Consider the following 16,093-nt stretch of genomic DNA (forward strand, 5'->3'; position numbering starts at 1 on the left):
CCAGTAACACATAGTGTCCAGATCACCGTGTAGAAGGTACGAATCATTCTCTTTTTTGGTTTGAACTTTCACGGGCTTTTCTAGCCGCTTCAGGGAATGTAATCCCCAGTACTAATAAAGTGAAAGGTTATAATTCGCCTTTTTATTACCTTTCCATCTTTATATGATCTAGGGTCTACCGCCCAATTTGAGTTGGCAAACCGAGCTAGTCCTTAAATTTAAGGTTGATCTGGAATGCCATCTAAAAATTTACCCAAGTCTGACTTGAAAGATGCTACCGGATCAAAAAGGCCTACGTATTCCCTACTTATATAAGAGGGAAGCAAATTAAACAATGGAGGAGCCCGAGAAAGAAGAGAGTTGGACTTCATTGTTTTAACTAGCCTGGATTCTCGAGGGCTTGAAGGTGCTCTTAAAACGCACATTAAGCCTCTACGGTCGCTACAATTGACCCTAAATCCTGGGTTGGGACAAAGCTCATGGATACTTTTGAAGCCGTACAGCATCAGATACTTTTCGTACCCTCTCTGAGCACTGTATAGTCCCAACTCTTTAGTCTCTCCCAATATGAGAGCTCTCTCATTCCTGTGATGTTCCTAGTGGAACATCTTTGGACTTGTTGGACCTTTTGAAAACCTGCTGAACTCATTGGAGCCCAAATGGGTGAAGCATATTCAAAAGTGGCTGAACAATCAACTTGTTCAGAGTTAGCATCATGATGCTATCTCTGGACTTAAACGTGCGATATATCCAACCACACATTTGAAAAGCTTTACCCACCTTCAATTGGATATGCTCATCGAATTTTCCATTCTTTTAGAAGGACTACACCTAGATTGTTCATAAATGACATCTGCTCAATATCTTTACCTTCATTATCATAAATCTTTTGAAGATATACAGTATCAGATACCTTTTGTACCTTCTCTGAACACTGTATAGTCCCAGCTTTTTCCAGTCTCTCCCAATACGAGAGCTCTCTCATTCCTGTGATGTTCCTAGTGAAGCATCTTTGGACTTGTCTGACCTTTTACAAACCTGCTGAACTTTGGACAAGAAATATCCAGAAAAAACTTCACGTCATCAGCAAACTTCATCATCAGGAAACCCTGCTTAGGCTTTTGGTTGATGAAGAACACTAGGAATAAAGATGGACCTAGATCACAGCCCTAGGGAACACCAGAAGTCACTCCCTCCCAACGGGAAGAGTGGCCATTCAGGACAACTCTTTGTTTCCGACCCGTCAGCCAGGATTGAATCCAAGTAAGAACATCTCCTATCCCAACCAGTCGAAGCTTCGAAATCAGGAGGGAGTGGCACACCTTATCAAATGCTTGATAAAAATCCACGAACACGACGTCGACTAAGAATTTGTAGGCCAAATTCCGACATTTAAGTGTTAGCAAGGATTTTGCTAACGAGCAATTTTTCAAGGGTTATGCAAAAAGTTCGCCAATCAGTGGTCGGACTTCCCATTGCATCGGATCGCGTTCGCATTCCGCGTGACAGATTCGTCATCTCGGCCAGTCCCTTCTTCTTGGTCTTTCTAGTCACCTCTGCAGGAGATAATGTTGTAACTGATGGTGGCTCGGGGCAGACTCTGGTTTGTTCGTCGATTTTGCGAGGATGGGCTGGTTTTGCCTCCGTTTCTTCTCTAGTAATTGAATCGTTCTTTGCACTCGGTTCAATTGCAGGCAGCTCGTCAGTAATGTCAATGTCGTTGTGATTGAGTTCGGGGGATCCTGGGTCTCAGACAGCCCTTTAGTTTCTTAGTCTACGGGGTTTGAGATGGCATAGTCAATTGAGTTACTGGACTCAGGCACGATGCGGTCGTTTCTTGCATTGGGAGCTGGAGTAATTGGTAATACCAGGTTTATCCACGTTAGTTAATAGTTCCGACATGATTGCTCACGACTCTTCTCTCTCTCCTCACGATTCATTCATCTTAATTTCTTCCTTCCTACCGAACGGTTCTCTCTTCAGTCTTCCCGAATAAATCTTATATAGTTAAGCCACGGCACTAATCATTCCGTGGCGCAGTCGGTAGCCAACTACGTGTGGATGGGATCGCGATTTACGTGCATTAGATATTCTAATTGGTGAATTTCATCCTTTATTTCCCCGAGTGTTGGTCGGATCATATCCCTTTGAGAGAAATCATCTTCTTGGATCTGGGAACATCTGTGCCTGGTTTAACTTGACGCAAGGGAATTCCTTTTGTTGATTATGGATAACCGTGAGGGAGTATTGAACCTGAAGTCCTCATGAAAAGGTTTCAATGGAGTGACCATATGAGCTAAAAGGGCAGCTCTTGATGCTATTCAAACTCATGTTGATGGCACTGACCCCTACCTTTTGGAGCTCAAACTTCAGACGTGGGAGTCGAAACTCAATCGGTTCCAGGATGCAGAAGAGGCGGTGATGTGTCACCCGGATGCGGATGACAATGATATCGACAAGGACCTGGACGCCCATGAGGACAATTTCGACAAAGCACGACTTAAAGTCAGAGGCTTTCGTCAAAATTTTGATCAATCTATTTTGAGTTCCCAACCTCAAGCTTCGCCGATTCCGCCTTCTCAATCTCCATCTTCTGGTCTCCCCAATCTGAATGTGAAGCGTCCACCTATCTTGGAGGAAGACACGAATCTGAGGTCATTTCTTCAATGGTGTCCTTTGTGGAGGAATTATTCCAACTTGATTGCCTTACCAAAACGAGACCACACAACCCAAGTATCCTTGTTGTGGGAGTGCTGTAGTCCCGGGTTCCTTCAGATTGTTCATCATTCCTTGGACATTCGACCAGACACTGGTCGAGAAGTAGACGACATTTTGGGCATCATCAAAGATTACCTGAGGAGTCTCCGCAGTGTTCACTTGGACATGCGTGATCTTCTCCAAGTGAGACAAACGGATGGACAATGTACTTAGGACAATGCATTTTGAAGTGATCTGTTTCACCACAGAAAAAAACATCTCTTGATCTGACTGCAATGGGAAATTCGAATTTTCCACCGCCAAACTTGGATAAAAGCGGCAATCTCACCAGAAACCTTAACCGGTTCTTTCATGTTACCTGTGCCCAACCCACTGAGAGGAGACATACATCTCCTCAACAATAATAGAGGTTGGAGTGGCAAGTGAGGCTATTGCTGGCTCCAAGCCTTTGCAAGAAACGAACTCCGGAACTTGGCGGAACCTCAAGCACGATTCCCTAAAGCCTCCTCTGATGGCACAAGTGCATTTTTTCCATCAACAATTCGCTTGAAATCGGCTTTGGTTCCAAAACGCTCGCCGACAATAACTTCCTTCTTTGTTACGACATTGATGGGTTTGCTGACTGATCAGACACCTTTCACTCGCATAATCTCACCATGAGTTAAGGCCAGATCCCGAAACATGAATTTGGCCACAACGTCGCTCAAAATAAACTCTCCTCCAGACTCGCAAGAAATGTCCAAGACCAATGCCTGATATTTCTTCACCATGTTTGCATACGACAAAGTTAGTGGAAGCTGTTGAGCATTGCTCCCCAAGGATGGCCTTCGTTTGCCTCTATCGGGAGGCGAGTTTGGAATTTCCATCCGTTGATCAGAACACGTTATTTGGAAAAATTTAAGAAAAGAACACGGATGGACCCTAGCAATTATCGATCTATTATCATACAAGACCCTTTATAAGTCCTATCCCGCATCCTAAATCAAAGAGGTTTATATGTTAGATCATTGAATCATTTTGACTTTGTGAGAAGAAGAGGTAGAGTTGGTGCACCCACACTGCTTCGGGAGGTGGTCCTCCAAAGGTTGTGCTCAAAGCAACGAACTTGTGTCGGATTAATCAAGGACACTAAAGCAAGGAAACGCCACTTTTTTGTAATCACTAAACCATTCCCGCCAAGTTAGGCCTAAACTTTGGGTGCTGAAATTTTTGAATGTCGATTATGGGCATAACTATTGAATTGAATAAGTGACTGATATTGTGTTTGTAACCATTGACGGTATGTGCTTCAAACCAGGCATACAAATATACTTCAAGTGGCTTCAAACATGTCTTGAAGTACAACAAATGAAAAGTGCTAATTAGGATTTCTTGATAAAGCAAGAGTTTGCTCTAAACACATGCAGTCAACACTTTTTTGCTAATAATATTATTTGAAGAAAATTGTTACAAAAACACCTTGACCAAACTTCAAGCAATTTGCTGAATTTGTTACGACACTATGGTTCTCACTCTGGGAATGGCCCTCAATCCAAAAGTAGACATATTGTAGCTCTGAGCTAAAACTCATTTAAACTCATTTGCATCTTTGTATTGTTAAAACACCGGTTTTATTTGACTATTTTGAATGCTTTTGTAATGAAGACCATTATTTGAGTTCTAAATTGACTTCAAGTGTACTGAACTTTGGCATTACTCTGTATCCCTTAAATAATGCCTGCTTTTATGTACACTTCCTAATAAGTAGAAATTTAAACTCTACTAAGAGACAATTCATCCATTTTTCATCAATGTCTGAAGTTTTTTGTTAAATGTGTGGATTAAGACAAAATGATCAAATGTTCATCCCAGATAATCTAATATGTTATCATCCATGTACATGTACTTTTATTGCCCATTCCATACATTTATATTTTGTCAGTGTAAGTTCTTCAACAATTAATAATATAATTCTTGTTCATTTTCTATCTATGCGTGTTTTTGAGCCAGTTTTGGCAATATGTCACTGATTTGAAAGGCAATTCGACAGTTGTTGATTAATTTGATATTCATGGGTATTTCATTTATTCTTCTGACTTTCAAAATTAATGCAGAAAGATTTAGTTTATGGACAGAGTTGTAAATCAAAGAGATCATTATTTACTAAAAAGCACTTAAATATACCATGTAGAATGGGTAATCTCGCTTTATCGATACCAGAGTTACTCTCTTAATTCAACCCTATGGCCTAACTTGGCGGGCCAAGGAAAGCCGTGTCGTTTCCTCTCTTTAGAGTCCCTGCATGAATCAACTTCAAAATTGTCTTTTTCGAGCCCCAGCTCCGCAAGGTTAACGCTAGAGGAAGAAGTAAGACCGGTTTCCTTGTTCCAACCCTTGACCTTCCAAACCTTCCTCTCTTCCTTATTTTGCAAGTCTTTCAGACTTACAACTTACCTGTATACGAGTATTGACCTCTGGCACGATTTCTATAAATCCCTGGGACATCACGAACGCGACTTTTACAAAATATCTCAAAAGATATCTGGGTGTGCCATTCTCCTCAAACAATGACATTATTTACTCTTAACTGTCACATCACGGTGTACAAAAAGCCCTATCAAGTTTTCAAAGAAATTCCCAAACACATATTGGCATTTTTCTACCTCAAAAGCCATAGGTAACAACTTTAATTTCATTGCTCTATGGAATTCGAGCCCACATAAAAAACTTACATACCTAAAAACGCTATTTTTTTCACCTACTCAATGTAAATTGGGAGCACACTTAGTTAGCTCTTGAAACTGAACTATGATATCACCTATATCACTGCTACTTAGTTACATGGGATTTTGTAGTCCAAATTTCATCGTTTTTTTGCCTCAAAATGCCCCTGTTATACGTTAATTCAATTTCCCAAAGATTTAGCATTGCTTTTCAATATCACATGAATGAGAAATTATTTTTCTTTCTCTTGCATAATTTCAAATTAACTTAAGATCTTATGCAACCATATCTAAAACCCTCAAAAAAGCTGATTTTTGCAAATTTATTTCAGGACCGTCCTAAGGACATTTGTATTGTAAAAACCACCCAAATCATCAAATCTGATGTGTATAGGGTAGAGGGCTAGTCAGAGAAACGACATTCATGAGATTTCTGAGCTTTTTTTGGCTGCCTCGTGTGTGCGATGGGGATCGGCTTTGAACGCATTTAGTTACGTGATTCTCAAAATCAAGTTCCGAATTCAGGGAGCCAGTGAGCTGATGGCTCGCTTGTCTCCTTTGGTTGAAACTGAGTAACGCAAGAAAAGTCGATCAACCCGACACCCTGCTGCCCAACTACCAAAATGTGTTCAAAGCAAAGTCTCAAGTGGCTTGGTTGGAGTGAATTTTCCCTGAAAAGCCCTCTAGTATAGGGTATTGGTTAGGAAAAGGTTGTGAGGGAGAATATGTAAAGAGAAACGCAAAAAACACGCCCGAAATTAGTCAGCAAATTAAAAGCATTTGACAAGGGGAGAGAGGTCGAAGCCCCCTAGTCTGAAGGTTCTCAAGGACTCTAATAACCGAAGGTCCAGCGGAAAAAAACTTCCACAGCCTGACCACACGAATCGAGAGGAAATATTGTCGGGATCTGGAATAACCATTTTTGTCTGATTTCAAGTGCTGGCTAGTTTCACTGCGCGTGCGATTGTCATTGATTGACTCCGGGCCTCTCAAGCGAGGTCCATTCGATCCCAAACTGTTGATCTCACTCACTCCATTTCTCATCTTGTAAGCCAGGACTAGGTCGAACATGACCCTCCTTTGTTCCAGCGAGGTAATCCCAAGCCTATTCAGCCTTTCCCCATACGTGAAGCCACACAGGCCTCTCATTCCACGCGTTGCCCTCCTCTGGACCGACTCAATCTGTCTGATGTCTCTCAGTAGAACAGGGGTCCATACCGGGGTGTTGTATTCCAACAGGGGTCTGACATACGTTTGGAACAAACGCACCCAAACAAGACGCTTGCGAGTTAAAAGATGTCTTCGAAACCTGCCAAGCATCATGTTTGCTTTTGCAGCTATACTTAGCCATGAATCACTGGAGTATGGACGGGGATGGTAAGGTTGAAAATTAGCAACTCCAATTCGAGTCAATGAATTAAATTCTTCTTCAAATAAGGTTGGCCCCAGATTCCTGCGATTGCGTATTTCAAATGTCAGCTCAATCAAACGACTGGGTCAAAAGTTATGCCCTCTCAAAGTGCAGTACATAACAGAGCACAGAATGAATGACTTAGCCCTCTTCTGGTAATCAATTACCACGAGAGGGCTAGTTCGTTCATTCATTGAAGAGCTTTGTAGTGCCTTTTGAGACTGCATAACTTTTGATCCAGTCGCTCGATCAAGCTGAAAATTGAAATGAGTAATTGTAGCCTGGGATCATTCTCATTTGAAGAAGAACATAATGCGTTAACTTAATCGCGAAAAGCTAATTCCCAAACCAAGCGTCCCCGTCCATATTCCAGTTGTTCATGACTTAGCTGAACAATGAGAGCTGAATGTGCCCTTCGGGTCAAATGGTACACCCAAATCCCGTTGACTCTCAACCATAGTGACGTCTCTCCCATTTATATTGTAACAGGGTCTCCTACCACTTCTTCGTGACCCAAACCGCAATACAGTGCACTTAGTTGGATTTAGGACCATCTCTTTTTGCTCTGTCCATACTCCAAGAAGGTTCAAGTCAAGTTGAAGAGATCGATCGTCTCCAGTTGATCTGATTTGGCGAATCACTTTTACATCATCAGCAAACTTTAATACCATGAATCCGAACCCGGCACTCATGTCTTCAATGAAAAGAACGAATAACAGGGGACTAAACACCACCCTGGGGCACTCCAGACGGGACGGACACCCATTTAGATTACGTGCCATTTAGCACCACGCGCTGTGTTCTGTTCGTTAACCAATCAGAGATCCAGTTCAGTGTTTCCCCACAGATTCCGAAAGTTGCAAGTTTGCTCAAAAGCATCCCATGACCAAATTTGTCAAATGCCTTCGAGAAATCCAGGTAAATAACGTCCAGACAGCATGCTTCATCGGCGGATGAAGTCAAATAGTCGTGAAATGCAAGCAGATTTGACGTCGTGGACCAACCAGGTAGAAAACCGTGTAGGTTTGGAGACAAAAGGCCCTCGCCTTGGAGAACATCAGCAAGGGCGTCCTTTACCAATGCCTCCATAATTTTGCATAGAATGCTAGTTAATGAGATGGGTCTGTAATTCTTGCATTTTGAACAAGATTGCCAAAGGAACACTTACAAGATAACGTTGTCTTCAATTTCTTGATTCTCCTCTCAACATTGCTCGGAGAGAAATGTACAGGAGACATTCCTTGGCCAAAAGTGGAGGCACCATCATTTTTCCCAAATTTTGGGGGTTCTCGGTAGAGGGCATTAAAACACCAAAGAGAAATATTCATTTAGAGTTTCTGCCATGCGCACGTCCTTTGACCTGGGGACACCGTTCTGAACAAACAAAGGACCAATGTTTCTGGACGCCTTTCGAAGGTTATTATCGTAGCCAAAGACACCTCAAAAGTTTACCTTTTGTGAGAGTCTGTTTTCGTATGCTAGTTTAGCCTTCCGGACCTCTTTTTGAAGAAGGAATTTCTGTTTCTTCAAACTTCTGCGATCGCTTTCATTTCCAGTCATTCTAGATCTAGAGTTTTGCTTTCTTTCTTTTCAGCTTTAAAACGTCTTTGCTGAACCACGGTGGTCGTCGTTTTTCGCGCCTCCGTCTCCACGGGAACAAACGTCTCAATCCCACGTCAAGTTCAGTCTTAAGTTTATCCCAGGCCTCTTCCACCGAACCACAGGAGAGTTCAGACACCCGATCGGTGCTTAAGAGAGAAGCGCGGAACGCACTAAAGTCGCCCCGGGATATAATGGGAACGCATTGTTCAGTTTCAACATGGTTGTCGGCAACTAAGATCCCAAACTCAAATGGTAGGTGATCGCTAATGGTCAAATCATTCCTGGGCAGAACAAATTGGACCCATGGAGGCTCGTTAGTAGGAGGCAGGTCAAGAGTGCTGCCTTTTAAGTGTAGGGAATTCAATCATCTGCACTGCAAGGAACGCACGCGTCCAAGAAATCATTTTCGGAGCGTGACGTTCCATATGCATGTTTCCAGGAAATATAAGGATAGTTGAAGTCAAGTAACGGTGAACGAGGATATGGTCGAGACGTAGTCATTTAACGACTACCTTTCATTGGCCTTCCGCAGGGGTATCTACTACCACCAAATCTTTTCAATCTTTATTTATCTGACTTGCTCGAAGCCCTCAACCACCAAGGCCGAACCATCAACCATTTTCCGGTACGATATCTTCAATATGGAGAAGACCTGGTTCTCTTGGCTAATTCACCCGTGGAATTGAAAAATGCCATCAATGCACTCCACGATTATTGCCAAGAGAACGGCCTGCAAGTCAACACTATCAAGACGAAGGCCATGGTTATCCATAAAGGTCGTCTGCCTCCCACCTCCTTATCTCGTATTAGGAAACTGCGCTAAACATTGCTCCACAGGCCAAATAATCACTACAAGTTTTTGGAAGCACCAAATAGTTTCTTTTCAAAGGAAAACAATTTTTCAAACGCAAAGATATGAGCCTGTTTAAAAGCAAAAAGATACGTAAAAGGACAAGATTAAACTAAATTTGTAAATGTTTGAAGCAATTACCAAAGGTTTCAATGTTTTGGATTGCTTCAAATTCTTTGAAATCAAAAGGCCTTGAAGATGTCTCTTAACTTGGACCCCCAAATTGATACCCTAAACCATGGAGGTTTCTAGATCAAATTTGGTTCCTCTGGGTGTTTTATTTTAGCTATCTCTAAGGGTGAAGAGACCTGGGCTAAAATGCAAATGCTGTTATATCTGCTCTTTTGCGTGTAAAGGAAAAAAATGCCTGAGCTTTTGCCAAAAAGGCAAGCAGGAATAATGTGAGAGTTAGAGAACAACTACTATATTGCGAAAAACCAAGAAGGTTGGGACAATGCAGTATGCAGTATTTAAGGGAGGTGCAAAAGGTATCTTTGTCAATACATTTTCAGAAGTATCCATGAGCTTTATCCTCAACCAGAATTCAGAATCAATTATAGTGAATGTCAAGGTTTACACGTTTGAGCCCTCCAATCCCTTAATTATAGTTTGGGCCCATTCCTTTTTGTTATCGCATCTTTTATTAATATTATATTAAATCCAAGACAAAATAGTAACAATAAACAAAGATCAACAATGACCGCATTTTCAACATGACGTATTTGTTTGGCTTTGTTTGGAATCACAATGGCATTAGGCATTTAACGATGGCCGTAACCATGTTTATGATGACCGTGACCATGTCCCGGCTTTTGGTGTCCATACACTTCCGAGTGGCCACCGTGGCCGTGCCCGTGATCGTGCCCGTGATCATGCCCGTAGCCCTTATGCGGTTTCACATGGGGATGATGGGCCTTGCCATGGTACTTGACCTCAGCCACGTAGCCCTTGTAGCCATCCACGTAGTAGGTGACGGTTTGCACGCGACCATCGGGCAACTTGACGTGATATTCGCCTTTGGTGACGTGTCCATCGCGATGCTCATTGTGGCCAAAATCCGTACCGTGGTAGTCGTCGTGCACTTTGTAGCCGTACTTGTAATAGGCGGGATGGTGGTGCTCTTTCCCATAGCCGTGATGTTTGCCGTGTTCGGCTTGAACCACGAGACAAGTTGTGGCACACATGGCCAATATTCCGATGCTGAAGCCCTATACACCAAAAATCAAAGTTTGTTAGCATAAGATTAGAATCGTTCAATACGGGTGATATTATTCATTCAGTCTTGCCTTCATGTTTTTGATATGGATGACAGAATTGAACTGATGATTTTAACTGGCCGTTGCGAGCTTTTATACAACGCCGACTAGAAATACTGTACATTTGCACTTCATAACGTACTCGCATTTCGACGAAATGTCATCCACTCTCGTAGAATAAGTTGTAGGATTCCATTGGTGCGGTCGTCCCTTCTTGTTAGGATTTAAGGTAATGTGAAGCAATAGATCGCATGGTGAGGGTGTGCATATTAAGCAGTGTTCCAGATTTACTCTAAACCCGATAATTCTAAAATCTTAAATGAATTAACTTCCTTTCAAAAATGACCTGCAAAATGTTTCAAATCAATTCAGCGGCTGCAATAACACAATTAGGCAGCTTCATTGGTATTTCCCAAGAAATTAGTCATATTCAGCCTCATTTGACTTAAAGAATGAAATATTTTTTTCTTAAACAAAAATGATTAGAAAATAGTTCTTCTAGAGAAGCGTTTGCGGTTATGAAGAGCAAGTTTCACAGATAAATTCTTACTCTCAACAACACAAAGGAAAATAACCTCCACTCTTTGAAACCTTATTTCATGGCTTTCCGTTCACGAATAGTTTGAAAGCAGGTTTCCAGTCAATAGTGAAGAGAAACCAGATTTAAATAAGACAAAGTTTGCCTTCTTTTTGTTTTGAGTTAAGATTGTAAGCTTGGAAATAGGTTATTACATAATTAAACTGCATACTTTTTACCGTAATTCTCTCTGACTGAAGTTTATTCAAATTCAAAATTTTAAAGATTGACCTGATGTATACCTTAAACTCATTTGTCTTTTGATGTCGATGAGTTTCAAAAGAATAGGAAGTATTTTTAATTTGAAATTGGGCCTTAGAGTGCTGATTCAAGTTTGATTTAAGTCTAGCCAACAAAAAAAGAAGTAGTCTTGATTTGAACTTCAGCTTACGAGTATGAGTTTGAAGTTCAAATCCAGACATGGAAAAGTGGTATCTCAACTCAAAGATCAGTTTGCAAGTGCAAAGTTGGACAAGCCATATTCTTAGTCACCCTGTATTCTTCTGCCAATTGCAAAATTTCAGATTGCTTTGACCAATTTTGAGAATAATTAAGGATACTACAAGAAGCTCAAATATGGCTCAAGATAACTTAAAACATGAAACTGAATATGCTAGAAACTATTGCACAATTCATGGTGACATGTTATTCACCATGCTAAAAACACAAGCTCAAAACAGTTTGTTCAACTGTTTTTCAAATTTTTGCTTGCTCTTCAAATTGGCCATCTTGTCTGAAAGTGAGAAACTTCTTGTTGCTTGATTTTAAATGCATGCACTAATTTCTATTTGTCTAAGTGCAACAAGAAAATCTTTGACAAAACAGCTTCAAGAATAACCATCATCTAACTAATTGCAATAAAGCTTGTTGCTTCATCTGCAAAATCTGCAAAAGATAGCATACTAAATAACTAAACTTTTTTAAATTGTCTTTCCCTTCCTTGTAATCTTTTAATTAGGTTTCCTTTCTCTACAGTTGAGTCCTTGGTTATAACCAACATTAAGACCATGGGCGGATCACTCCTTGGAACGTCCCTCATCCCAGACAAAAATCCTCAACCCTCAAATGAAATGTTGGGACTTAAAAGGGGAGATTCTTACTAATACACTCATTATGGGCATTTGCGACCAACCCAGCCCAGTCATATATGTAACAGATAATGTCAAAAAACAATTTCACATTAAAAAATTATAAACTCGTTCAAATAGTTTCTATTTCAACTTTTCCACTTGAGACTGCACTTAAAGTTTTGCTTCAAGTGCAAATTGAGAATACCAGCCCAGGGTTCTCTTTGTCCCGTCCACCAGCCAGTGGTGAAAGGTCCTGACTTAATGAATTCCAATGGGGAATGGAAACATGAACTCTTGCCCCAAGTGTTGCGTTTGGGCCCACCAAACAGGCAAAGAACTGGTCACCCCGACGAGCCAACGAGCGAGATCCTCGGAAGAGCGCACTATACAGGACATTGCGTTCTCTGACATTTCACCAAGCAATAGGCAAAAATACCTAGATAGGTCTCAAAGATGGAGAGCTCCTTGTACATGGGCTTCAATTTCTTAGACATATCCTAAGGCCTCCAGTTATAACCCTAATCAGAGTATACCATCCATAGTTCGAGCTTCCTTCACCAGGGCCTCAAACAATCATTAATTGACAAAGGATACAAATCACTAGCTACCTCTACTCCCCACCGTTGCAGATCAATCTTGATTGTCTGGCATACATTTGACACATCTATCAAATGATGCTGATCTCTACTCTTAGCCAAACCAAATATGAACTTTGGTTACAGTTCTTTCTACTTTCTTAAATGAGATATGATCTCAAAAGGTTAGGTGTGCCCTTTTTTTCTTAGAGCAGGGACATGAAATAGTGTCATAGGAGGGACATTTGGGCACCCTCTTTTAAGTTTATGTCATTTAGATCTACTTGCTGGCTTCACTGTGGCTTGTACTATAACCCCCTCATGTTGCATGAAATATGGTTTACGTTCTGCATTTCAGAGTGCGCTTTGTGAGTCAGCCTCTATCAAATAAAGGGCCAATTGGGCCAAATCATCTTTATTGAATTGCAATGCGTATGTGTTGTTTGTGGCTAATTCTTTCGAAATCTTATGTGTATTCCGGAAAAGAAATTGTCATGGCACGTCACACGTGGTTTATTTACCAATCTACCGTGCGTCTTCCCCCTTTTTTGGGCTGTCTGACGTTGCAAGAAAAGGTCCTTATTGCAGCAGCAAAGCCAAACTCATTCTTATAATAAATTCCATCAATTTAACATGCTTATTGTACTTGATGCTCATATTTTTTTCAGGCAAGTAATAAATACTTTTTGGATGAGAAGTGTGCCAAAGATTTTATTTTTGGATTCAAAACAATTACATTCATGGTTAAGGCCACAGTAGTGCTAAAAACGGAAAAAAATGCATGTAATGGCTGAAGATAGTCCAAGCTGCCTAAAAGTGCCCGACTGGCCCTGTGACACTATTTTATCTCCTTGCAATTAGTAAAAAATGGAATCACCTAACCTTTAAAGATCATTCCTCATTGGCTGACATGAAATGACACTCTACCATTCAGCTGTCTTGATCAGGTAATGGAAGAGGAGGTAATTGTTTGGCCATGGAAGAAGGAAAACATACATGGATAGAGAATGGTTGGATCCTATTTTCAATGAGGGCAATGTTGTATCCAACAGGGATTCACGGCAATGACGGCAATCTGATAGGATTAAAGGTCCAGGATTCAATTGACGGAGTATAACTCAGAAGTTGCACCTGTACTCAGCTCCAAAGGCTATTCAACTTGTCTATGCTGGCTCATTGATGTATACAATGCACTTCCCCTGGTTATGTTGACTCTGCATGGTTTCCTGGGTCCCAACTCCAATCATTGCTTTCATTGTTCTTGTTTCAAAATGGATAGACTCAACTTCCAGTACTCTAACACAATGTTCTTGATTCAACTACCAGCAAAGAGTTTCAAGAAAGGAGTTGCTTTCACTTTCAATGTTCAATGGTGACTCTGTTCTCTCAGGAGGTACATCAATAAGGTCCCTTACTTGCAACGTCAGACAGCCCAAACAAAACAGGAAGAGGTATGGTAGATTGCCAAATAAACTACTCATGACATTCCATGAAAGCTATTTCTTTTCTGGACATTATTTGACTAGGTCAGTAATTATGCATAAGATTTTGATAAAATTGGCCGAAAACAACACAAATGCATTATAATTCCAAAGAGGAATCAGCCCAATTGGCCCTTTATTTGGCAGAGGCTGTCTCACAAAGCGCCCTCTGAAGTGCAGATCATAAACCATATTTGGTACAGCGTAAGAGGGTTTTGAATTGCCTTGGCAAGGCTTTCTTCATGACCTCTCCCTTTGAGAGCTCAAATTTATGTCTGTTCTGCTCAAGATCCAAATGCAATTTTTGTTTGTTGAACTTTTGCATACCATATTGACTTCTGCTTCCTCCTCATAGAGGCAAGAATGGTTTTGTCCATTGCTCATGGTGGAAATGGGTCAGCTCATCTGTCAACCCTGGCATTGTGGAGGCATATTCCCACCACCAGCTTAACCATCAAGGAGGGTGGTCTAGGAAGGATCTGGTTGTCTTTTGTGGTCAGTGGCCTGTAACTTGGTGGCATTAACTTGTGAGGATAATATTTCTTACTTTAGATTGTCATTAATTCTCAAAATAGTCACAAGAGCATTCATTGGTTTGGGCATTTGAGGAGTTGCAAGATTGTGTCCCATCAATTTCTGAGACTCATTTACTTGGGAGTGTCTCCATTTTTGGCAAGGAGGAGCCATTTAAGATGAATTATGAGGTCTCTGTGAGCTTTGAGTTGGCATTTAGTTCACATCTGACTGCCAAAGGAACTATGCATTGGGCAATCCGATGACTTTGTGATTCTCCCATAGTGATAACATACATTTTACAAGAGCATTTAAAAAACTCTGTTTGTGAGCAATCAGTCATCTTGTACATCATTTATCCTTATCATATGAGGATGGTTTACTGTATTGTGCATGAAACACTCTTTGAGCAAGATGGCATGAAAGGGGGAACTTGTCAAGGGTGTTTTGATTAGCCATTTTAACTTTTATCAAGTCTCATTTTTTGTCACCTTCATGCTCTCTTCTATCCACATTGCGTTTTTGAGTGTTTGGAAACAATAAAAACCGATAAACAGAGAAAGCAACAGTCATTGAGTAAATAGCTATTCCTCATAGCTTAAAGAGGCAGAATTGTTTCTCAAACTCCAGCAAATTACTTGAATCCAAATTTGATGCAGCACTGAATTGTCCAAATTTTTCAAAAAATGAGTCATTTTTGGTGTTTTATCATACCATTATTTATATTTTTCACTTTCTGTTGCTCAACATTCACATATATCTATTAGGTAATAATGGTGCGTGCGTTGAAACAGGTGCATTCACAACCTACTCATTTATCAATGGATACTCAAGAACCATATTCACTCTTTTCAAATACTCTGTTTAGTGACCATACTCATGACCGTGATGATGTCCTGGTTTCTGATGTCCATACACCTCCGAATGTCCTCCGTGTCCATGATCGTGTCCATGTTCATGATGTTCATGCTTATGATACTCGTGATCATGACCTGGCTTTTGATGGCCATACACTTCCGAGTGGCCACCATGGCCGTGCCCGTGATCGTGCCCGTGATCATGTCCGTAGCCTTTATGCGGTTTCACATGGGGATGATGGGCCTTGCCATGGTACTTGACCTCAGCCACGTAGCCTTTGTAGCCATCCACGTAGTAGGTGACGGTTTGCACGCGACCATCGGGCAACTTGACGTGATATTCGCCTTTGGTGACGTGTCCATCGCGATGCTCATTGTGGCCGAAATCCGTACCGTGGTAGTCGTCGTGCACTTTGTAGCCGTACTTGTAATAGGCGGGATGGTGGTGCTCTTTCCCATAGCCGTGATGTTTGCCGTGTTC

At 41.2% G+C, this 16,093-nt stretch overlaps 3 protein-coding genes across 3 annotated transcripts; all 3 read right to left on the reverse strand.

The window, feature by feature from the left end:
• Positions 1 to 1,965: 1,965 nt before the first annotated feature.
• On the reverse strand, positions 1,966 to 3,107 carry LOC131881037 (uncharacterized). Its single transcript, XM_059227795.1, has 2 exons — positions 2,711 to 3,107; positions 1,966 to 2,626 (listed from the first exon to the last, which is right to left on the reverse strand). Exons 1-2 carry the CDS (start codon positions 2,974 to 2,976, stop codon positions 2,263 to 2,265), a joined length of 630 nt encoding a protein of 209 aa, XP_059083778.1. The 5' UTR covers positions 2,977 to 3,107; the 3' UTR covers positions 1,966 to 2,262.
• A 6,937-nt stretch (positions 3,108 to 10,044) lies between these two features.
• On the reverse strand, positions 10,045 to 10,575 carry LOC131889380 (FKBP-type peptidyl-prolyl cis-trans isomerase SlyD-like). The gene is made up of 2 exons (XM_059238472.1): positions 10,570 to 10,575; positions 10,045 to 10,491 (listed from the first exon to the last, which is right to left on the reverse strand). Exons 1-2 carry the CDS (start codon positions 10,573 to 10,575, stop codon positions 10,045 to 10,047), a joined length of 453 nt encoding a protein of 150 aa, XP_059094455.1.
• Positions 10,576 to 15,201: 4,626 nt separating this feature from the next.
• LOC131881462 (urease accessory protein UreE-like) lies at positions 15,202 to 16,093 on the reverse strand (the record flags this gene model as incomplete). Its single annotated transcript, XM_059228338.1, is given in 1 exon segment — positions 15,202 to 16,093. A coding segment is annotated over 1 exon segment (474 nt), but the record flags the coding sequence as incomplete, so codon positions are not given.

The sequence above is a fragment of the Tigriopus californicus genome, chromosome 1 (genome assembly GCF_007210705.1).
Source record: "Tigriopus californicus strain San Diego chromosome 1, Tcal_SD_v2.1, whole genome shotgun sequence".
Lineage (NCBI taxonomy): Eukaryota > Metazoa > Arthropoda > Copepoda > Harpacticoida > Harpacticidae > Tigriopus > Tigriopus californicus.